Genomic DNA, 25299 nt, shown 5'->3' with positions numbered 1-25299 from the left:
CCCAAAAAAAAAAAAAAAAAAAAAAAAGTGCTTCTCTTAGTTATTTACATTTCCCTTTTTCAGGGATTCAGTGTCCTTTGGTGCTATAATCTTCTACCAGAGTAGATGAAATCTGATGTTTCTGATACGATTACAGCTCATTTGCATCATAGCCTTTAATCTTCAATCTCTAGCTATGGTAAAAGCTATCCTCAAATTGAAGTAATTTCAGGCATCTCAGGTTGACAGGAGAGATAATTTGGGGTGGCGGGTTGGGGGTCTTGTCCCATTACATAATGTTCTTATTGGTAGCTTTCTTGAAAACATTCCTAAAGTCACGTGTACAATTAGTGGTTGTTTACAAGGATGCAGTATCTATTTTCCTCCCTACCTTTCTCCCACAGTCCATCCTTAATCAACATTTTCCAGGCTCTCTTTGAGTCCTAGCTTCAGGAGCACAATTCCCAAGAGCCAAGGGCAGAGAGATAAACATATAGTAATCTAATTACAGACCCAGGCCTGGAGTTTCCTAGTCTTAAAGTACATCCTTCAGACCACCTACTGGTCTTCCCTTTTCCCTTCTCCAGACTTCACTTTTTCTTTTCCATCTAAACACTAGTTATTTTGCTTTTTCTCTACTTTGCTCTATAGTTCTTCTTCCTTTTCCTCCAGCTTCCAAATAAATAGGAATTCAGAGTCCATTTGTAGATGGCCTTTGTCTTTTGCTCCTGGAACAGGTGTTCATGAACTTTCGGATGGAGGTGCCATGGAACAAAAGTGGGGAGTTGTGGGAAACCAGGGTGTCAAACATTCATTCTGAGAAATCTTCACTATTTCTGAGGTGAAGACTGCCTGAATTTGGGGATAGAGAAGTGAGAGGCCCCTATGGTATTATGACTTTGTCTATTTCCATCTGTTCCTGACATCCCAGGCGAAGGAGATATCCCCAGAAGTAAAAGCAATACAGCATACTGCCCACTCCAGTACTGAAACCTGCCTTAATATAAAGTGCTTTCCATCTGGGCCTGCTTACCATGTAGCTCAGTAATGATTATGCATATCATTACATATGGGTCATAGTGACTTTGTTGTAAAATTTATTATATTACAACATCACTTGATCACAGCAGAATATATATATTAATGTACCCAGATTTAGTTTATTGCTCATCCTGTATTGTGATCTTCTTATGGTTGTCTCCTGACAACTTATAATATTTAGAGGGAACACTGGGGGTTCATGAATATTCCTTTGTTTATGTGTGGTTCAGTTATACCTCCTAAAACTGTCTGGTTGCCTTCCCAATCATATTCATAACCTATACTGTCATCCCATAACTGGTTGAACATTATAGGATATAAGCTATTCATTTGTATCTACTTATTGGTGAATAAAAATGATACGAATTAATAGATCACTGATACAACAGTTCGTTCTTGCTCTGTTCTATGGTATCACAAAATATATGATCATTGATTAAATTTAAATATCTAAATGTATATATGCCTCATTCTACAAATCAAAGTAAAACTTCTACATGCTATATTGTTTAGGATACAATTAAAATTGGTAAAGCACAAGAGTTCACCAAAATCTTTAGAAAAGAATTACATTTTCAGGGAAATCAATGATTTGATAAATGAATAAAATATGTCATCACAATAGTAAATGTGGGTTTTCTTCAAAATAGATTTAAAGTTCTAGCACAAAAATAGGATGAAATTCAAAGGATGCCTTATTAACCTCTGCAACCCCCCTCTCACTTCTCCTATTAAGAAATCTTAAATGCTCCCATTGTTCACTTCTTTCACAATAGGATTCAATATATAATTGTAATTTTGGAGTAATTATCAACCAATATAAAATTTAGGATGAATTCTTCCTTTCCCCCTTAACAGAGTCTTGGGGAGAATGGGACATAGGACAGGTTATGTCTGATGTTGGGGAAAGGATGGAGCATCACATAAGCAGAGCCCCAGTGGGACCAAATGAGATGGCAGGCCTGGGTGAGAAGACTGAATAAGGAAAAAATAAAACACCAGTGGGAGTGTGGGCAGTAGAGGGAACCTTCAGGTATCTATAGAGTCATGATAAGAAGCATAGTTAACCTTGCTACGTATTAGAATTGAAGTCAGTGGTGAAAATGTCAGGGAACATATCTTGTTTTTATAAAACAACTGTGTATTTGAGTAGTTCAGTGATAGAATCATCTGCCTTAAGGAGGAAATAGGTGAATCAATGCCAAGAGAGGCTAATATCTAATTATAAGTAATTTTTCAGAAAGATTTTTTGGGTGAATGGTTGGATTAAATAACCACAAAAGCAATTCCTACTCTCGGATTTCGTGATTGTGTCAACCCAAGTGGAGGTCTTGGGTGCATCTAAGGTTTCTGTGTACCTATGATAGTGGTGAGCATTGAGAGAACAAAAGAGCCATGGAGAAGGAGAGGGAGGATCCTTAAAACACTTTGGTTTATTCAACTTTCAATCCAATGCAGCAAGCATTTATTATCTATGATGTGCAACCTAGTATACTAGGCATGTCACAGTTCACCCCATGTTGGTTCACTTAAGATATGCTTGTTGAGTAGGTACAATGGAGTGCACGTTCTGTAAGTAGCTGAGGATGAAAAGAACAAGGCATCATAGTTCCCTAGAAGGACTGAAAATCTAGAAGGGAGGAAGAGCATAATAGGTTTTTATATTATATGGACATGACTGTACATATGACCAATTTTTCTTTGAAAGAGAGGTTGGCCGACCTCATTGTGTACAGAGAATTTTCTGACAAACGTAGGAAATAGTGGAAAGACCAGGGGATATGTAGCTAGAAGTTGTACATCTGCCACTTATTAGTGAAATGATCGTTGGGTAAATTGCAATCTCTGTTTGGAGCCTCCATTTCCCCATGTATAAAATGGGGGTACATAATATTGTTGTAAGTAACTGGTACATTAAATTCATAGAGGTTGTAATGAATTTCTTGTTTTAAATAGTTTGAAGAGTAATACTGCAGTATTTATGTTTTATAAAAATATATATAAAAATAGCAACTTACAGAAACATAGCTGGCATTAATATAATCCGATCCTGGAATACTGGCATCAGCTATCAGTTTCACTCTGTTATTGTTATCTAGAAGAAAATATAAGAAATTAATGCTAATTCACTTTGCTACTTTCTTACTATAGCAGTAATAGAAAGACGTTCATGATATAACATAAAAAATTATAGACGGCTGTAAAATTTTAAATAGAAATTCCCTCTTATTCCGTATTTCCACTACCCAGAGACAATGACTATTAATATGTTCTTGTATTTATTTCCAGGATTTTCTATATAAAATTGACCACAAGTGGGCAATATACACACTATTCTGCAAAAATTTCTTATTTACCTGTATCTTTCCGTATTAGCATAAACAACAATATCTAGCTCGTTACTTTAAAAAGCCATATAGTATTTCAGTGTTTGAATATAACATACTTATTTAGCTCTTTAGGGTGATTTAAACTCATCTCATTCTGTTGTTATAAAAAGCTGAATAAATATAACTGGACTTTTTGCACATATGTAGGAGTCTATTTGTAGAATACATTACCAGCAGTAGAATTCCCAAATCATATTGTGCATCTCAAATTTTGAAAGATACTGACAAATTGTTCTCAAATTACATCATATCACTCTGAACAAAAGTGATTGAACAGTTTGAACAACTTTCCTCTTACTTTCACTTCCATATTATTAAACATTTTAATTTATGACCTTTTGATAGATACAAATTGATGTCTCCTAATATTTATATTGATTTTCTTAAATATGAGTGAAGTTGAGCTTCTTTGCTTATGCCTTGGCCATTTTAAATACATTTTCTATTAATTACATTTTCATATGATACTATTTTTCTAAAAATATACTAAGAATGTTTTACATGTATTGAATTTTTCTTTTAGTTTGTCATTTGTCTTTGCCTCTATCTATTAATCAGTTTATCTGCTAGCTACCTTGCCATAGATAAAATTTATATATTTTGTAATCAAATTTCTCATTATTTTTCATTATGGCTTCACTATGGCTTCTTGTGTGATATATACTTTGTCACACCAATGTTCTTATTTTCACAAATTCATTCATAGTTCCTTCTGGAATGTTAATAGGGTTTTCTGCTTTTGTTTTAAATATTTAGATTTTTGATCCATTGGGCTTTTTTTTCTTATGAAACAGAATGAGGTAAAAATCTACCTTTATTGTTTGTTAACATTTGGAACAACAAATAGTCCATCCTTACTCCCTTGTTCAAAACACCACTTTTATCACACACTAGTTTTCTCTATGTGTTTAGGTCTATTTCTGGACCATTTATACTCTTCCCTTAATTTATCTGCCTATTCTTTCTTTAATACCAAACTTTTAATTATTATTTTTTAGAGTTTTAAGGTATGGCAAAATTAGATAACCTTTACGCATTACTTTTCTTCAAAGAAAAGTATCAAAAATTATTTTTTCCTGAGAATTTTTACCGAGTTGGTATTATAATTGAAATGCTCAGTGCTAATTTTAACTAGACAAGGGAATGATATAAAGTATCTATTACTACTTAATTATTTTGAAGGTTTTTTGTTTGTTTTGTTTTGTTTTTAATCTTAATGGGAAGGCACTCAGTACTGAAGGAAAAATAGGTAAATGTGGGTTTGTGTTTGAATTACAGATGATCTATCTACCATTTATGGCATTGGGTGAATTGCTTAACTTCTCCGTTCCTTTGTTACCTCAGCTATAATATATAGTTATAATATTTATTTTGTAGAATCCTCTGAGGAAGACTTACACAAAAGCTTATAGAACTCATAAAGCTGTATAGAACACAGAACACGTTCTTATGTTCTTAAAATTAAGCACGTTGTATGTTAAATGACTTTGCTGTACCATTAGTAATCATAATGACCTGACCAATGTGTTTGAATCTAAAGAAGGGGGATTGTTCAAGCAAATTTATGTGAATGATTTATATCCCAAAGTTGAATTTGGTATGATCTGCCTATTTTAATGACATTGTGGCCAGTCATGTAACTAAGGAAGGGAAGCCATCAGGTTTCAATTCACTCGATACGCCTGCTTATAACTGAGTCAACAGCAAGCTAAACTTTTCTTCATGGTGTTGGAACACTTCTGAAGGTCATAGTGTCCTGTCAAAGAGAGACTTGGAAATCTCTTCTGCACACATTTGCTGCTAATTCTAGTATCTTAAAGCCCTGTAAGCTAATATCTTCTAAAATGCACTGTGATATTTGAAATCCTACTTCCTACATTACTCAGGGGAAACAATGAATCTCACTTAGCTGGCTCAAGCTAAAATTCAGACTCTATTAAATGAATTCACTCTCTACGGGAGAAAAAAAACATTTCAGCTTTATGGCTTCCCTGCAAGCACAATGGGAGAATGTATTTAGTTTAAACATTTCATTTTCTTGTTCCATGTATATGTGGGCAGGGGCGAGGGTCTGTTTGTCCATATAGGCAGAAGTGAGTTTATAGCTTGTCTTCCAACCGAGGTTAGGGAAGTAGGTTTATCATCTCCAGACCGTAGACTCTAAGGGCCTGTTACTAAATTTTTTTCACCCAGAAAGTTAGAGGCTTTTAAAAATGAACAGTCTATTGATTACTAACAATCATAAGAACTAATATTTAGGAGAGCTTCCTGTGTTCTGGTATTGGGCAAAGTGATTTACATGGTTATTTCATCTACTCCTGAAAGTTAGGAGGTCGACACCACTAAATAATATGTCCAGTCACTAAAGTAGTTAGTAGGTAAACAGAACTGCAGCCCAGGAAGTTTGATTAGAGCCCACATGTTTTTAGTCATTTTACTATACAGCAGGCAGTATGTATTAGTTGAACTAATAAATTATTCTAATAATATTCTTGAAAAATATAACATTCTTCCTAACAAAATTATTTCTTATAGGACCTCCAACTCTTTAGGAGGACACTTAAGAAAAAGCTTTCCCCTAAAAATCCATTAAAGGATATTGGATGTGGATGTAGTATATTATTAGAAAAATTACCATAAGTTTTCTGTACTGAAATCAAGAAGAAAGCAGAATACAATTGGACATTATCTATTTGACTCTAGAAAAGGCGAAAAACATGCATGCAAAGCTTTTAATATTCCAAAACGTCCTTGGTTTACAACATAATTCCATCACTAGTTATTTTTTGTCTTAGCTTTAGATATCTGGATAATCTTACCCCTCAGTTCTCCTTGTTTTAAGGATGTCTGTTTAGTTATATTGACCACTCGTATTCACTTCTTATGCTGTAAGAGCTAGCAAGCTAGCATTATGTGACTTTTCCTATGGCCATTATGTGAACCCAGAAAATAATGCACTGAGATCTTAATAATAAAAGATTGAAATGACACATTTTAAAAAATGTCTAACATATCAAATTTTTATATATATTTTTAAGTCAGATACTCTTTAGTCTTTGGAAATAAGTTAGATATATTTGATTTACTTATATATAGTGATACACATTACTTCAGCCAAATACACAATTGTAAATAAATATTAAATATTCCACAGTAACTGTCCTTCAATCACACTATAGTACTTGTTTTCACAGAATATCACTAAGTAATCATGAAGCAGAGTCTGAAGGAAATTTAGGTATAGATGAATAAAAAAACATGAGAATTTCCGTATCTCTTAAATTTATGATGCATCCAACTCAAGTTAACTCTCTGAAAGGGAAAACAAAAGGACTTATTAAGAAAGGTCATGCTACAGGAATTGAGAGATGTAATACTAACATTCCTTATTTCCTACAATAATGTCTTATTTGTCAACTTACTCTTAAAGTCATTTACCTTTGATTTGTTTTGTTCCGGGAAGGATTTTAGGTGATTAAAGCTATTTGTATTTTCATCCTTTTCTAATTCTTGGGAATTAACAGATTCCGTTAGATTACTACCTGCTATATCACGTTTCCCTAAATTTGTTTACTTCATGCCTCTAGTTCTAGAAGAACGGAATATGGTCCATTTCTTCCTATCCATATCCTTATGATTTTACATTCTGTGATTACACCCTTCTTTAAGTCTGTGTCTTTCTAGACAGAAGAGTTCAATTTATATATATATGGAAGTTTCCCCAGTACAGTTTTGAAAAGGCATAGAACATAGAAAAATATATATACACTAACTCTAAAATTAGGAATATTTTAAACCTCTAGATTTTGAAACAATACTATTTCAGAGCTTAACAAATACCACTTTAATTTCATATATAAAAATGTATTGAATCAGAATATAGTTAGTAGGAACATCTGTTGAAAAAAAAATCAAACATATAGCTATTATTAGCAGAGGAATGTTATGTTTTTTTTTCACATCACTGCTAAGTCTTAAAGCAATAATATGGTTTTTTATTTCACATCAGTAGACACATTCTTTTTAATGATATATAAGGAATAATAACAGTGTACCATGTAAGATGGTTTCTTTTCTTATTGACTGAAAAATGAAGCCATGTTCACTGTGGTAAGGCACAAGCCCGCCTCCTTTGTAAAACCAATCCTGGTAAGCATACCTTTACTCTAATCTTCAGTGAATATTTTGCAATGCATTTTTTATATTCCTTAACAAAGCACTGCCATGCTTTTAAGAAAACTAATGCACAAAGTTATGTGTGAACTTTCTCTTTTCATTTGAGAACTAGGTCTGTAGGAAGATATTAGAGAGGTTCGTTACTTGGGTTAAATTACAAAGCTAAGGAACTACTAGGCCTACAGTTTCTTACACCTGCATGAGTAAACCTTGTGTGAATAAGCTGAAAACCATGTACATTAACTTTAATAAATATTAACAAAGCAAAAGAGATACAGTTTAACAGCTGCTAATAAAATGCATTATTATAATCCAATTAATATGTAATATATATTTAAGAAAAAATGCTAAAATGCATTTTGCTCTCATTTGAAAATGTTTCATTATCTAAAACCAGAAATAGTATGCACACATACATGGTTTTATGTTTGGAAAGCGGTTTTTTGCTCTGTTCCAAGGCAGATCAGCATCAGTGGAAGAAAGATCCTGAAGAAATTTTGGTAATTCCTGTGGATTGAAGTCATTGCAAAGTTTAGATTTATTTCAGAGGTAAACAAGAAGTTCCACTTAGTAAAAGACTATTCTTTATTCTAAATCCTTTTACTTTTAAAATGAAAACACTTCTCATAACTGTGGAAGCAAGGTCAAATTAACAGTAATGAACTTACATGAACTTTCACTGAAAATTCCTGAATAGAATTGATTAGTTGAGCTACTGCTTTCTCTGGCATAATTTCTTTGCCCTTTGGGAAGCTCTGAGGTGCAGCAACCATGTTAGTAACTCCTTTCATAATTTACTAATGGTTTTGTCAAATACACACTGTGTATTATTTAATATTTTAACGTCTACTTAGTAGGGTAAGGGAGTCGGTGATTTATTTTTTGTTTTTTTCTCCTCAGGCAGTGTGATTTCACGCCTATTAATTGGTACAACATTGGTCAGTTTGTGAGAAAATGCCAAAGGTCAATTCCTGTTCTTAGCGGGCATTGTTAAATCGATAGCGGAATGCAAAGGTGTGATAAAGAATTATCAGAGGAAGGGTCAAGATCTGTTATTGACATTTTGGTGAAAAATCACGATATTACCCATTCATCATAAAGAAAGCTGGTGCAAGAAAATGTGTTCATTATTTTGTTGAGCTGATGATTTACATTTATGAAATTTATAGTTTTCCGTATTAGAAATGCCTCAATTTACCAGATTCCTTAAAAAGTGTTAAAACCATGGGGTTTTGCAATTTTTTCCCACTTTATTATAAATGATTTCTTTTAATTGGATAATTTTCCCTTCTCCCTGATTTTTCCTCAGAATTCTGGACAGTATTTTCCATGAGCGTGGATGTGTTAGAGAAGAGGGACAGTGTTAGGCATCTGAATTCTGGCGTTTGGGCACTAAAGGCTTAGAAGAAACATTTTAACCAAGTGAGGAATCCTAGAACAGCTTCCTTGTGTCAGGTTTTGGGAGTATGTGTCAGCATATTTATAAGAGACAAAGAAATAGAGGGGGAAAAGATGAATTGGAATCACCTGAAAAGTGGTACCTATTTTTCTGTAGTTACAAAAGTTTCCATTTATAGATTTAAATGATTATGGCCTTGATAATTAATACCCAATTACTAGGTTGACTGTTTGGACAGTAATGTTACACTCAGTGGTCTTATTCTTAGCAGAGCACACGGGGCCTTAACCAAGCTTTCCTATTTAGCTCTTTCTCCTACAGTTCCCACTTTTTAGTGGGATCACAGATGAGTGGAACTGTTTTGCATCCTTATGTTTTTGCATTCATTCTCTCTCTCTAGAATACCTTTCCCTCTTTATCTACTTATTGGACTTCTGCTCCATCCTAAAGTTCATCTGGCAGGTCACCTTTTTGTAAAGTCTTTTCTGACAGCTATCCAAACAGAGTTGATCCTCACTTCTTTCTGCATATACCTCCATCATGATACGGTGTCATTTGGGTTTTTTTTAATACATGTCTGCAGTTCTTCATCATTTGAACTTCTTTATGAAATCATCACTATGATGGCAAATAGTTGTGCCAGCCACTATTCTTAGTATTACACACATTCAATCAGTTTAGTATTCACAATTCAACAAGATAGATACAGCATTTTACAAATGAGGACACTGAACAACAGAGAGTTTAAGTGATTTACCCAAGGTCACTTAGCTGTTTAAGTGTTGAATTCATAAATATCAATACCTGTCACATAGTGGAGCTTATTAATATTTAAGGTATAAGCGAATATGACCTGAGTTACAAGTTTTGTCAAACCTATGCATCAAATATGCATTTGTTTATTAAAACAGTTAAAAAATTAATACAGCACTAGAACTAAAAGCAGTTTAAAAAACCGTGTTCCTTACGTGTGAATATACATTTACCTAATATACACACACAACCTATATATTTATATAAAAATACCCAAGTACTTAAAACCATGACCTCCAAAGAAGTTAAATTAGAAGCTTTCTCATTATATGAGAAAATGTTATTGCTAATAAAACTTTTCCTCTACTCAGTCATGTATAATGTTAACTATATTCACTCCTATTCTAATGAAACTACCCTTTTGTTCCTGAAAAATTGACAGTTCTTGCTGCATAAATGCTAAGAAGGGTTTTATGGTACCACTGATCTCGTTAAATCCAGACCAATATTACTTAAGAAGCATAACCAAAAGCTGTAGGAAATACCATTAATCTTCTCACATTTTTGTCATTATTCCCTGAGAGACTGAAATATTACAATCCTGAATTATTCAAGCCAATTGTTTTTCTTCACACACTAAAAAGTTCATGTAAAAATAGAAATAAAGTTTTTGGTAACATTTAGAAATCTTTTATTTTTATAATACAAAATAATAACCTAAGTTAGGAAAGCGCCTCACAAGTTTTAAAATAGCTTGTAGACTAACACATGCCTTATGTTTTAAGGTAATTTCAACTTTATAGATATATAAGACACTAAAAGCAATAAAATTAATCTTAACTTTCAAATAGTGTTAAAGTGACAAGTTCTTAACTTCATATATTCTCCATAATGTGATACAGCGTTTATTCCATGATCACTTAAGTAATACCTGTGTTTTATAGGCTTCTTTTTATCTGTTTTTTATTTTTGGAAAGTTCTAAAAATAACATTTTTTAAATAATTTCTGGAAACATCAAGTTCTGTTCTCAGGTTCATCTATACCACTAACATAAACTAAGCAGGAAGATATGAAATGGAATTATTTAGTTTCTAAATCTAAAAGAGTTATTTAAATATAAAGCCACATTTACGGTACCACCCAAACCTCGTACACACACAAAACCTGATGCATACAGCATTCTAGAGTTGCACGTACATCTGGGTGAGAGAGCAAAGAAGAAACAGGGCCAGGCTGCCCTTGCTGGGGAGGTCTCTGATCCGGAGCACCTTTTCCTGACACAGTAGGTGAATAATTCTGTTCAGGTTGCACCGGAGGCTGCCCAGTGTAACGTTACTATCCAAACAATCAACCTGGTAATTGGGTATTGATTATCAAGGCCAGAGTCCTTCATGGCCTTGCAGGCTTACACTGGACATGAAATGTGACACATGAAACGACTGGAGGTCTGGCAATGTTGTGACAACTGCTAGGAACATACCGAAAATTCTTCTTGAAACTTTAGGTTGTTGTTTGTGCAGAGCTCTTCAACATGTTGCAGAAAGGATTTCTTGCTTATCGGCCTCCAAGCAAAGAAAGGTATAAAATGGAGTCATGTTAGGTTGAGTTCTTTTCCTTTGGCCTGGGCACTCTCTTTACAGTTGACAAGTTAGAGGACAAGGGACATTTCAAAAGCACACAGCCCTTTAAAGTCACTCTGTCATATTTACAAAATTAGCTTCCCCCTTTCAGTTCACTTTCTTTGTATTTCATGGTGTAAAAATCCTTCAAATTTTAAGTGACTTTAAATGAATGATTTAACATTTTAATGAAGAAAGTTTTTCAAGCAAATGTAAGGGCATAAAGTCATCATTGAATCCTAAAACACATAAAACCTCTTTGTCATACAGAAAACATTTTATACGTTACAAGGTTTTAGAAGATATAAAATATTGCAGTGACCTCATTCTCGTAACGACATGGTTTTTAAACCCTAAGGAGTTTAAATATCCCTGTATTACTTCCCAAGCTAAAATACAGACATGCAGGCTTCACCCCAGAGAGAGAGGGAGTATTTCTCCAGTTACCATGCAATTAGTCATGCTTTTATGATTTATATCCAGCTTGGAGGTTTTTCTAACAAACATACAAAAAAGGAACCACACATTAAGATTCATTGAATCAGAGAATCCAGAGTTGATACTCAAAAAGAAGAAAAGATATTTAACAAACTTACTTGATGGACTTTCTATAACTAAGTAACCTGCAACAGAGATTGTGTTAAATGGATTATGAGTTGAGGGTACAGCTCTTTCTGAAAGAGTTTTAGATTAAAATCAGAAAAACAGGGTAAATCAGCAATGTATAATATGCTATGCCTTTAACTGATATTTGATCATTATTTTAAATTCTATATCATTTTTGAAATTATATTATTTGGACCCAAATATGGCCAGATAATAATTTGGCTTCTTTCTCAAGCTAAGAAGGTACTCTTTTATATTGTTAGGCATTTGGGGCATTACATCAAAAACAGGTCACTTTTTAATATATTGCATAGTATTTATTGGTCTAAAAAAGTTAATGTGAATTAAATTTTTTTCTTTGTTCATAAAAAGTGCTAAATCAGGGAGGGTGAATCTTTGCAAAATTGCCTAAGTCTTGTTTCATGAGTGAGTTTTCATGAATATATAACCATAAAAAATGACAATCATTTCAATTACTTTGGATATACATATCTTTTGTGGCAGTTCATTGGTCAAGTTATTTATACTCTGAAAAAAATTGAAATAATTTTTAACAGCTAAATAGACTATGCAACACACAAATTCAGAGATGGGTACATCTTTAATAACATTTGTCATGCACAACAAATTAGCACTGCAAAAAAACACAGAAGGCACAAAGTATGATGAAATAAAATGAAGAACATGTACCTTTATCAAAGTTTTTAATTTTAAATTTTATTAGAGATGATTTCACTGTATTTCTTAAGTGACAGATATTTACAAGAGGATATGGTTTTTGACGTAAAGGACAAATGAAAAAAAAACAGATTGGAAAATGTGGCTTAAATACTTTGAAAATGGTCACAGATGTGTGTGTTCAATGAAGAAAACGTGAGTCAAAAGAGTGTATTTTATTACAACACAGGAATTGGTGAAAAATATGGAGGTGCTGGAGCAGGTATTATGAAGAAGAGTGGTAGAATTCTTGGTTAATGCTATAGGTGTCCCCAAGCAGAAGGAAGTATTTCTCAGCTCCTCAGGGTATAACCTAGTAGAGCAACATAGCATAGCATAGAATCACAGGTTAGAGCACAGTCTTGGTGGATGAGCTTGTGGGCTTCTCACAGTACCCTAGAGTGATTCTAAGGAGGCACCGGAGAAATTCTGACTCTAACTAGATGGATATGGAGATGCCTGAATGGGATATTGAATCAGAAGAATCCTTAAATTGGGGACGGAAAAACAGAGTGTATGAATTGGAGGGCCTGGAAAGACTTCGGACACATGCAGTGGGGACTGAGGCAGCAAGCAATCCCCGTTGAAAATAATCACGCCTCAGCAAAGACCAGCAAGAAAAAAAGACAACCATGAGCCAGACCCACACTACCCAAGCCCCTGAAGGTGCCTGATGCCCCAGTGTTCCTATGCCATGATATTCCTCAGAAATAGGAAAGGAACGAAGGTCAGGTTGGGCAAATATTAATGAATTGAGCTTAAGATAGAAATGAATGAGATACTTGAATTAGCAAGATCATTTCCCCTGCAACCATGCAGAAATGGGAATGCTTAAGTGGAGATCACTTTTATAATAGCAGGGAACATTATTGAGTTTGTGATTGGTGAAATTCAGACACTACATCTGCTTTAATGACAGCCATCCTGTAGTGGGGAGATTCTCTTTTCCCAGAGGATCCAGGATTATTTGAGATAGTACTGGCAAAAATATTTTTACTGTGCTATCTAGAACCTGAAATAGAGCTAGTTTGTAGAGCAAGAAATAGCTAAAGCACCAGATTATTATTCATACCCTTGTTCTATTTTCATTAATGTTCTATTCTCTCATTTAGAAATTGTGATTAATACCTTTTAGTCAATTTCATTTCAGTGAAGAACTCCACAGAAGGTTGCTTTTATTTTACTATTATTATTTTATTTTGCATTTGAAAGATCTCTCTAGAGATACTGATTTTAAACCATGACTGGCTAGCTATTGGATTTGGGTGGATATTTGTGAATTCTTTTCTTAAAAAATACAATGCCCTTTGAAAAATCGTTTCAAACACCTGATCCAGCAATTACCAGCTATATTATCTTGAGCAGGTTACTTAATCTTTCTTAGTTCCTAATTTAGAAAATAGGGCAAATATATGTAAATCAAGCTCATGTATGTAAAATGCTAGGAAACACCCACCCCTGGCTTTGGAAGCAGTACGTAAATGTTAGTTACTATCGTTAGTATTAAAATGGCTATTTCTAGTTTTATTGAACTCAAGTTCCTCCTACTGATCTGTTCTGCAATTGATACTGATATAATGATTTTTTTTTGTTTCCAAAAGAATAAATTTTACTCAAAACTGGGAAGACTAGATTGCACTAAATTAAGCAGCAAGATTTCCTATGGTATTCTTCCTAATCAGAGTCCCAGAATAAACAGTGATCACAAATATTTCAAAGCCACGTTTGGTTTTCTAGGTCTCAATTCAGACTCTAAATAAATCCCTAATAATATAAAGGCTTTAATAATTGTTTTCATACTATCATGTGAAAGCATTTCTAATCATGCCTGCATTTTTTACATTATTCCTTATAACTACCCTTCACATTACCCTGTTTGTACTCCAGATATTTTCACTATCAGTTTCTTCTACCGTTCCAGGTGTTTCCCCACAACCAGATTTTCCTGATTGCTTAATGGTTGATTCAAATGTTAACTCCCCCATGGACCTTACCCTGTTCTGTTAGAGAGAAAATCATTTCTTCCTTCTATGAAACTAAATTTCTATGGACAAATCATCTTCCACCTTCTGTTACGGCTATATAAAAGTACATGTATTAAGGACACATGTATTGAGATTCATGTGTGCTTGAAGGCAGGGGCAGGATTAACACTTGGCTTACTACAAGTCCCTCATAAACTTATTCGTAGTAGACAGTGAATAAATCATTGTTAAATATAAAATTGTGGATGAATTCAGACTAAGATACATAGTAAGCTAAATACAACTGCTCTGATTATTATGAGAGGATATCTGAATTAAATGAATTTTCCACAAAAATATTAAGCGATTGAGAATTCTCAGGAGATCCTACTCAAAGGTTTAAATAAGTATGATCAATAGATGCATCAATAAACAGTATACAGGTCTAAACAAGGCCATATCAGATCCTCTCACATTAGAGGTTAACAGGTGCTAGATGCTTAGGAAATTACATGAACAATAGAGTCACTCTTGTCTAGACAAGTAATTAAAAAAACAGGTTTTAAAAAATAAGATCTGTTTGGCTTTATGTATTTATTTTTCAGTATCACTCTTTATCTAAACCCAGTCACTTTACATAAGCTGTTCTTCACACTTGTATTTACATAATGTGAGAAACGAGGCTTCTAACAGTCTGTTTTTATGTAATTTTCCAGTCTGTGCTTATCTCACAATTATGTGTGAACTGAAATCAAAATACCTATCTGGAAAGCTTCAATAGAGAAGACATTTTGGCATAAATGACCTGTTTCAAATAAAAGTTAGTTTTTTCTTGTTTTTGTCTGTAGTCTCCATGTCATTGTCTTGATTCTTAGCCTCATATAGTATATTTTTCTCTCAACTAGTGGCTGCATTCTAAATTTTATTTTTCTTTGAAGTTTTAAAGTTTTGTTTGTAAACAGGAGAAAATAGTAATGTGGACAGTTTATGCAGGGAATTAGAAAAGAAGGTGGCATATAATATGAAGAAAATGCACTGACTTGTTACTGATGAAGAAATTAAATTCCTTAAAGAAAAATTATTTGGTTAGATAAGCATAAAAAAACCTCATAGAAATTAATGTGTATGAAAATCAACAATGTTATTTCAGGAGTGCTATTTTCAAATAAAGTGATCTATGGAGACACTCAAAGAGACGCAAAAAACTTTCTATTAGTATTTTAAAAAACTTAAAAAATTGTTACATGGAGAGCATGTTAGACTGGTATAGTCCTCTTATTTTATTCACTTAGGATACAACAGTGAAGGATACTGTCAAATCATATTCAGTTCATTAGTGTATAAATCAATTTGGGAATTGTTCAGATTTCAGTAAGATAACTGACCACTTTCCAATATAAAGGGCTAAACACTTTTTATTACATGAATCTTAGCTTAAATCCTGTGCCCTTCTGTTGAAAAGGGTATTATTTCATGTCTGGGCTCATTTTTTTTTCAAAGTCTATCAAAAACTTAAATTCCACTCAGATTACTCTTGATAGATCCAGAGAGGAACGATTTATTTATGTTGGCAGTGGTGATTGAAGACCATATTGTCATAGAGACTCAGCTTTACCTCAAGGTCAATTAGTTGAAATCTATAGGGAATTAAAATATAGTGCAAATAGAGAGCCATAGGTGATAGCCTATAGATGAGCAGCTTAAATCAGCATTACCAGTGGAATAAGACAAATTGAGAAACAGTGTTTTCTACTTAACCGGTTAAGTTAGGTTAAAAAGAAAAGAACCTCAAATTTTATTGCCTTAATGTAAAAATATGTATTTGTCACACTAACATGTACTTCATATTCAACTAAAAATGCTTGAAGAATCTTTCTGGTAAAACATGTTAATTGATCTTTCCAAGTTTTGTAAAATATTGAGTGTGAGGTTTTTAGTTTATATATTTCAATTCATTATTCCAATGTTTACATTTATTTCTACAATGATATTCTGTTACTTATCCAAAGCATTTACTGGAATGCTTTCAAAGGGATCTTAATTTTTGTTTTTTTCTATTGCTTTTATTTTTTATAGGCTTTCAAATAGTATCCTTTCAGACCCTCCTCCTTTCTTTTATCAAATCACCAATGACTTTTCTCTGGTCCTCAATACAAATTAAAAATATTATCCCAACCAGTGGCTAGTACTATACAGCTGACTCTAAAACTTCACTTCATAAGGTAAGCATGCCACCTGAATAAGTGAGTAATGCAATATTTTTCTTATTATCTAGAAAAATAATCAATTAGTAAAGGCTATCTAAGTAGTTCCTCAGCATGTCTCTTTATATCTGTAAGGACAAATAGGTTTTAAGGAGCTTAGCTCTTTGAAGGGTGGCTCGTTAGAGGCAGTGCCCCTTCCTTTTTCATCACAGTATTTCCAGTGCCTGGCACTTGTAGGTGCCCAGCTGATAGTTCTTTTATTCAAACAAGGTGAAATGGTCTTTTAAATACATATAGAAGAGCAACATTCTTGCTGACGTCAAAGAGGTGAGGTAAGATTCCCAGGGTGGCAAGAGTTGAATTTTCCTTATTACTGAAGCCTCTCCACATTAGCACATGTGAAACCAAATTCTTGACAGATTCTTATTTTGTAAACCATGTATTCTGAATTAAAACTGTGGTCATAAACCTAGCTACCTCCGGGGCAATAGGGCAGAAACAGTAGAGAGGATGAAGACACTGCCAACAGCTGTGTGAAGAGATGGGCAAAGGTTCTTAGTGAGGGGACCTAATGAAGAGGAGACAGATGACATAACACCATTTAAAATGAAGTCTTGACAGCCTGAGCTGCTAGCTTGCCAGGCAGGTAAGCACAGAAATTCCTCTGTCAGGGGTTAGAAGGTGACCTCAAAAAACTAGATTTGAAAGAAGACTACATGTATTTTAACAAATGTGATTTGTGTGTGTAGAGGTGTTTAAAGGTTCTGATTAACCTGAACTATTAAGTTTAGTTCTATCAAAGTAGAAGCTCTGACTGAGCAGGACACTGTTCACTAATTCCAGGGGAAGAAAATGTGGTGATAGAAGAGATACAGTGAGGGTCCCATAAAAATGGAAGCATTTTTCTCTGAGGTTAGCTATGATTCCAAAATGCTAAATGTGATTAGAGTAGAAAAGGGCCTGGCTTCCTCTGTTTTAATCACGCTGAGTACTATTCACGGTCAATGGGAATGTCAGGAGTCTTGGCCCCATCCCATCCAGCCTTGCGGCTCATGGGACTAACTCTGCTGTAGTAGATCTGGGATTTTGAAATCAAATGCATTTTCACTCTCTGCCTCCATTCATATCCTTTACATGAAGAAATTGAGTATCTCTGGGGCACTCAATCAATTGTTGGGTCCCTGCTAATGCTGACATTTTGCTATGCTACCTTCAGAATGTATACAGCAATTTTTATCCTAGGATACAAAAGGCATTTCTGGGCATTAGGGCGATGCCTGAAAGCATGCACAGTTGGCTATCCATTGGTCAGGACAGAAGTCAAATTTCTATGAAACGTGCTGCTCGGTATATGCCCCAGAGTCAGAGAACAGGATATGTCATTGTCTTAGGTCCTTACAGATTAGCACCTGCAGTAGTTGAAATGAGCTTGTGTGAAGTGTGAACCCAGACTCCACCCATCAGACAGAGAACTCAACTCTTGTGTCATCGTAATAGGACAAGAAGCATGTGAAGAAATCTAGGTAAAAACTTACTTTACTATCAAAGTTAACACAACATGGTAACACAGCAAATTCTTAGGACATGCACATTGCAAGTCAATGTGCATTTTGATAAGGTTAACTTTACCATATCAATAGCATGCAATATCATAGAGGACACTTAGTAAGTAGAAAGTTTAGAGTATTTTGTTTTACAGTTTTTTTGGGCTTTGGAAAAAATAGCACATTAACCAACAGCACTTCATATCTTGTATTTTAAAATATAGAGCACACCACCTGAAAAGATTAAAATAATCACAGCAGAGCTCTGCGTTACCACAGTAACTTACTGGATGACAAAAATCTCCTTTCGTCTAAAGAAAAATGAAGAGTATCTGGAAGTAAAGATTCATTATTTATTTAGTATAAAAACACACTGCAGTATTTTTGATTTGCTGCTATAAGAACATGAGCAGTAAATATCTTAAATTTCATTCTACTGTAGGACATTTCTTGTCCCAAATTCACATTTTGTCCAGACATTTCTTATTTGGATTCACATATTTTTGCCATTGCTTGCAAAATAGTTAAGACAGAAGTAAAATTAATGACCAGAATCTGTCAAAGAACTGATGGCAATTAACATGCTAACAATTTTACAAAGAATTTCATATATCAGTCAAATTTTATGTATTCTTACTGAAGTCACAAGAATTGTACTACTATTTTCCAGTTTCTGCAAGATTGAACCTACACTAAAATGCCATCATTCCTCTGCCCCATATCACTAGAGAATAAGTAATTCAAAAGAAGCAGTTCTTCCCTTAGAATCATTCTCTGTGTAGAAAATGCTACTTGAAGAAGGATGTCATGGGCCCTTGTCTTTTTAAGTGGGTTTATATTGATTTAACCTAGTATGCTTCAGAGTTAAATACACACACACACACACACACACACACACACACACACACACACACACAATTATAGGTGTATGTTGATACTTCAGAATCAGACTGACCTGGGATCATCTTGGCTGTCCTATTTACTAGGTGCATGACTTTGGACAGTTACCTAAATTCTCTAGGCATCTTTTATTTTTCATCTGTAAAGTGGGGATAAGAGTACCTACCACAAATGATTGAATGAGTTGGGTGAGATCATTACATACAAAATTTAACAGATAGTAATTGCTCATAAACTGTAGCAATTACTATGTTAGCAAACCCTGGATGTGAAAGTAGACTGGGGTCATTCTTAATTTTACAGATATTATAAATAACAATAATAATACCAAATGTATTCTGATTTACAGTTTACAAAACACATTCATAGGATTCTTTTGAATGGTAAGCTTCCTGAAGGCATATATATTTAATAAAAATTTGACATGCGAACTTCTAAAGTTATTGAAGAAAGAAAGATACTCTTAAAATAGCCATTCAGTTGTTTGCTTCATTTTGTTGAGAATTTTAATTCCATTCATGATTACTGGATTGGGCCTTGAGTCTTAACATAATGCACCATTACATTCACTCAACTAAAATAGGCAAGATAACTAGTATGGAATGATGCCTAAAATTTGGGGGGAAAAATTGAGGACTGGAAGAAAAGGAGTATCTGTCAAGTAAGAATATTAGTGACATTGATCAATATTTTATTTTTTTTCTGATTTAGTCACTGAAAGAAACAAAACTTCTAACTTAAGTGTAGAAAGGAGACAGTGAAAAATAAAAAACGTTTAGCCAGTAGTATCTTTAGTTTCTGAAAATTTTGTTGGGTTATTTCATTTTAAGTGTTATAACTCTCTTGGGAAGGTAATCTGTGTTACAGTTAAATTAGTTAAAAACAAACCCCAGGGCCGGTTAGGCTCAGAAATGTTTTTGCCTTTTAAATTATATCTTTATTCTTCTAAACTTTCCCAAGAGTTTAATCCTAGATTTAATATAGGATTTATTCTGTAGAAGTATAGATAATCTGTACAATTAAAATACTGGATTTTTTCAACTTCACTGGATCTTTTTTAATTGAAGTATGGTTGAATTACAATGTTATGTTAGTTTCAGGCATACAGCACAGTGATTCCATTTTATATGTGTGTGTATATGTGTATATATATATTTTCAGATTCCTTTCCCTTAGAGATTATTACAAAATATTGAGTATATTTCCCTGTGCTATACTGTAGATCCTTGTTGGTTATCTATTTTATATATAGTAGTGTGTATATGTTAATCCCAAACTCCTCATTTATCCCTCACCCCTTCCTTTCCCCTTTGGTAACCCTAAGTTTGTTTCTATATCTGTGAGTCTATTTCTGTTTTGTAAATAAGTTCATTTGAATCCTTTTATTTTAGATTCCACATGTAAGTGATATCATATGATATTTGTCTTTGACTTACTTCACTTAGTGTGAAAATCTCTAGCTTCATCCATATTGCACCAGATGGCATTATGTGGTTCTTTTATTATGGCTGAGTAATATTTCCATTTTGTGTGTGTGTGTGTGTGTGTATGTATATATATATATATATATATATATATATATATATATATATATATACACACCACATCTTCTTTATCCATTCATCTATTGATGGAAATTTAGGTTGCTTCCATGTCTCAACTATTGTAAATAGTGCTGCTATGAACACTGGGGTGCATGTTATCTTTTCAAATTAGAGTTTTCTCTGGATATATGCCCAGGAGTGGGATTGCTGGGTCATATGGTTACTCTAACTTTAGTTTTTTAAGGAACCCTCCATACTGTTCTCCATAGTGGCTGCACCAATTTACATTCACACCAACAGTGTAGGAGGGTTCCCTTTTCTCCATACCCTCTCCAGCATTTATTGCTTGTAGATTTTTTGATGATGGCCATTCTGACCGGTGTGAGGTGATACCTCATTGAAGTTTTGATTTGCATTTCTCTGATGCTGAGCATCTTTTCATGTGCCTCTTGGCCATCTGTATGTCTTCTTTGGAGAAATGTCTATTTAGACCATCCGCCCATTTTTTGATTGGTTTTTTGATATTGAGCTGCATGAGCTGTTTGTATATTTTGGAGATTAATCCTTTGTGGGTCACTTTGTTTGCAAATATTTTCTGCCATTCTGTGGGTTGTCTTTTTGTTTTGTTTATGGTTTCCTTTGCTGTGCAAAAGCTTTTAAGTTTAATTAGGTCCCATTTGTTTATTTTTGTTTCTATTTCCATTACTGTAGAAGGTGGATCAAAAAAGATATTGCTGTGATTTGTGTCAGAGAGTGTTCTGCCTATGTTTTGCAACTCTGCTCTAAGAGTTTTATAGCATCTGGCCTTACATTTAGGCTTTCAGTCCATTCTGAGGTTTTTGTGTGTGTGTGTGTGTGTGTGTATGCTGTTAGAGAGTGTTCTAATTTCCTTCTGTTACATGTAGCTGTCCAGTTTTCCTGGCACCACTTATTGAAGAGACTGTCTTTTCTTCACTGTATATTCTTGCCTCCTTTGTCATAGATTAGTTAACCATAGGTGAGTGGGCTTATCTTTGGACTTTCTATCCTGTTCCACTGATCTATATTTCTGTTTTTGTGCCAGTACCATACTGTTTTGATTACTGTAGCTTTGTAGTATAGTCTGAAGTCAGGGAGTCTGATTCCTCCAGCTCCATTTTTCTTTCTCAAGATTGCTTTGGCTATTCGGGGCCTTTTGTGTTTCCATACAAATTGTAAATTTGTTTGCTCTAGTTTGTGAAAAATGCCATTCATGATTTGATAGGGATTGCACTGAATCTGTAGGTTGCCTTGGGTAGTAAAGTCATTTTGACAATATTGATTCTTCCAATCCAAGAATGTGGTATATCTTTCCATCTGTGTCATCTTCAGTTTCTTTCATCAGTGTCCTACAGTTTTCGCAGTACAGGTCTTTTGTCTCCTTAGGTAGGTTTATTCCTAGGTATTTTATTCTTTTTGATGCAATGGTAAATGGGATTGTTTCCTTAATTTCTATTTCTGATCTTCCATTGTTAGTGTATAGAAATGCAACAGATTTCTGTGTATTAATTTTGTATCCTGCAACCTTGCTGAATTCATTGATGATCTCTAATAGTTTTCTGGTAGTATCTTTAGGATTTTCTATGTATAGTATCATGTCATTTGCAAACAGGGACAGTTTCATTTCTTCTTTTCCAATTTGGATTCCATTTATGTCTTTTTCTTCTCTGATTGCTATGGCTAGGACTTCCAAAACTATGTTGAATAATAGTGGTGAGAGTGGGCGTCCTTGTCTTCTTCCTGATCTTAGAGGAAATGCTGTCAGCTTTTCACTGTTGAGTATGATGTTAGCTGTGGGTTTGCCATATATGACCTTTATTATGTTGAGGTATGATCCCACTATGCCCACTTTCTGGAGAGTTTTTATCATAAATCTTTTCTGCATCTACTGAGATGGTCATATAATTTTTATTCTTCAGCTTGTTAATGTGTACCACACTGATAAGCAGATATTGAAAAATCCTTGCATCCCTGGGATAGATCCCACTTGATCATAGTATATGATCCTTCTAATGTATTGTTGGATTCAGTTTGCTAGTATTTTGTTGAGGATTTTTGCATCTATGTTTGTCAGTGATATTGGTCTATAAATTTTTTGTGTGGTATCTTTGCTTTCGGCATCAAGGTGATGGTGGTCTCATAGAATGAGTGCAGAAGTATTCCTTCCGCTGCAGTTTTTTGGACGAGTTTCAGAAGGATAGGTGTTAATGCTTCTCTAAATGTGTTGTAGAATTCGTCTGTGAAGCCATCTGATCCTGGACTTTTGTTTGTTGGGAGTTTTTAAATCACAGATTCAATTTCAGTTCTTGTAATTGGTCTGTTTGTATTTTCTATTTCTTCCTGGTTCAGTCTTAAAGGCTGTACCTTTCTAAGAGTTTGTCCATTTCTTCTAGGTTGTCCATTTTTTATTGACATACAGTTGCTTGTAGTAGTTTCCTATGGTCCTTCATATTTTTGTGGTGTCTGTTGTAACTTCCTTTTTTGTTTCTAATTTTGTTAATTTGGGCCCTCTTCCTTTTTTTCCTGATGAGTCTGGTGAAAATTTAATCAATTTTGTTTATCTTTTCAAAGAACCAGCTTTTAGTTTCACTGATCTTTTCTGTTGTTTCCTTTGTCTCTATTTCTGCTCTGATCTTTATGACTTCTTTCCTTCTACTAATTTTGGGTTTTGTTTGTTCTTCTTTCCTCTGTTTGCTTTAGGTATAAGGCTAGGTGGCTTATTTGAGATTTTTCTTGTTTTTGCAAGGTAAGCTTGTATCGCTATAAACTTCCCTCTTAGAACCGCTTTTGTTGCGTTCCATAGGTTTTGGATCGTCGTGTTTTTGTTTTCATTTGTCTCTAGGTATTTTCTGACTTCCTCTTTGATTTCTTCAGTGATCCAGGCTCAGCAATTTTAAAGAGATAGGTCTGCGTTACCAGTGTGTGTATGCTCATCTTGCTAATATTTCCTCCTAGAAATGTTTCTCACTTCATTGTGTTAATGGCTGTGTTTTGAAAGAGCCATCACAAAACGTTGTTTTGTTCTTTTGTTTATCAAATAGCAAAACCCAAGGGTTATTTTCTAATGTGGTAAATGTGGAATAGATGAGCACAGATATCAAGAATTCTTCCCAAGAAATAAAGCTTGCGTTCACTAAACTTATATAGAAAATGTGCATAATGAAATGATGTCATTATCATTCCCAATAAGAACTTAAAAAACATATTCTTGGCGTATCTCTGAATGTTCTCATGGATTTATAGAGTATTAAATCTTTGAATTTTGTTCTCTTTCAAGAGAAGAAGAATGAGAGAATTCTTCAGGTCCTTTGTGAAATAAGGTATAATATTATCAAGTGATGAGAGTTTATACATATAAAAATTATAGGACGAATCTTAAAATGTATATAAATATATAGGCAGATATAAAATAAATAATTTCTTAACCATTTTTGTTCAACTAGGTGACTCCCTAAAGTTAATATTTTAACTACTGATTAGATATTTTATCATTTCTGTTATGGACATGTGAAGACCTATAACACTGAGGAAAACTGCAAGTCCAATTAGCATGAAGAAAGTAGGCAGGTTGGAAGGAAAAGAATAAGCCTATGCCTCAAGTATAAAGAGCATATGTTAATTGGGTAGATTTAAAGGAAATTATCTAAGTTCCTTCTTGTAAATAACAAATACATATGGCATAAGTTACTCAACAATTTGGAAGCTAACTCCAGCTCTTTGGTTCTTCTGTCTCAGAATCTACCATTAGTCTTTGTGGCTCTACTCTCATCAGACATGTATGGCTTTGAATAGATTTAGATTTTCCAGCACCTGAAATACAGGTGAAGAGCTTTAGAGCTTCAGTGAAGAATGACCACATGCATATGTGCACATAGCTAATTATGAATCTGTTAATTACTGTTTTTTCTAGTTTTATTGTCTAATGTATTAGTGACTTTATTAACATGAAAAACCTTCAGTAAATAATAAAGCTGGAGATCTCTATAATGAAAAGAATTACTACCAAACCACTTGATCGTTATTTTAATAAATTTCTGTAATAAATCAAGCAAATCATATTAGTATGTGCCATTGGAATTACCAATGAGAAAGTTTTTACAGTCACGATTACTAGAATCATAACAAGTAAATGAGAAAGCAAAAAGCATGAAAACTAAAATTTCTAAGTGTGCTATGACTAGTGGTATAATACATACCCGTTTTCTATATGCAAAAACAGATAAAATTGTTTGAAATATACTTTAAAGGCAATTGTACATCCATGTACAAATAAAGTGACATATATATAAATAAACATGGAACAGGAAAATAAATGAGTCAAGGTTAAATAAGGCTGTCCCTGAATTATAAGTACCCGATAATAAACAATCTATACAGTCTTTGCCCACCTTTTCCATTAGCTGTCATGACAGTCATTGTTTGTTTAAAAAATATATATCTTATC

General features: G+C 33.8%; 1 protein-coding gene across 1 annotated transcript in view; it reads right to left on the bottom strand.

The window, feature by feature from the left end:
* PTPRQ (protein tyrosine phosphatase receptor type Q) overlaps positions 1–25299 on the bottom strand; it is a 210444-nt gene that overhangs the window by 13739 nt on the left and 171406 nt on the right. Inside the window, exons 36-39 of the mRNA XM_007457658.1 lie at positions 11955–11981; positions 11220–11301; positions 8003–8093; positions 3039–3115 (exon numbers count right to left, since the gene is read on the bottom strand). Of these exons, the coding sequence (XP_007457720.1) occupies positions 3039–3115; positions 8003–8093; positions 11220–11301; positions 11955–11981 (277 nt within the window). The remainder of the gene's footprint in view (positions 1–3038; positions 3116–8002; positions 8094–11219; positions 11302–11954; positions 11982–25299) is intronic.

The sequence above is a fragment of the Lipotes vexillifer genome, unplaced genomic scaffold (assembly GCF_000442215.2).
Source record: "Lipotes vexillifer unplaced genomic scaffold, Lipotes_vexillifer_v1.1 scaffold117, whole genome shotgun sequence".
Classification (NCBI taxonomy): Eukaryota; Metazoa; Chordata; class Mammalia; order Artiodactyla; family Lipotidae; genus Lipotes; species Lipotes vexillifer.
Note: the sequence above shows the minus strand (reverse complement) of the source record. Positions and strands in the feature narration are given on the sequence as shown.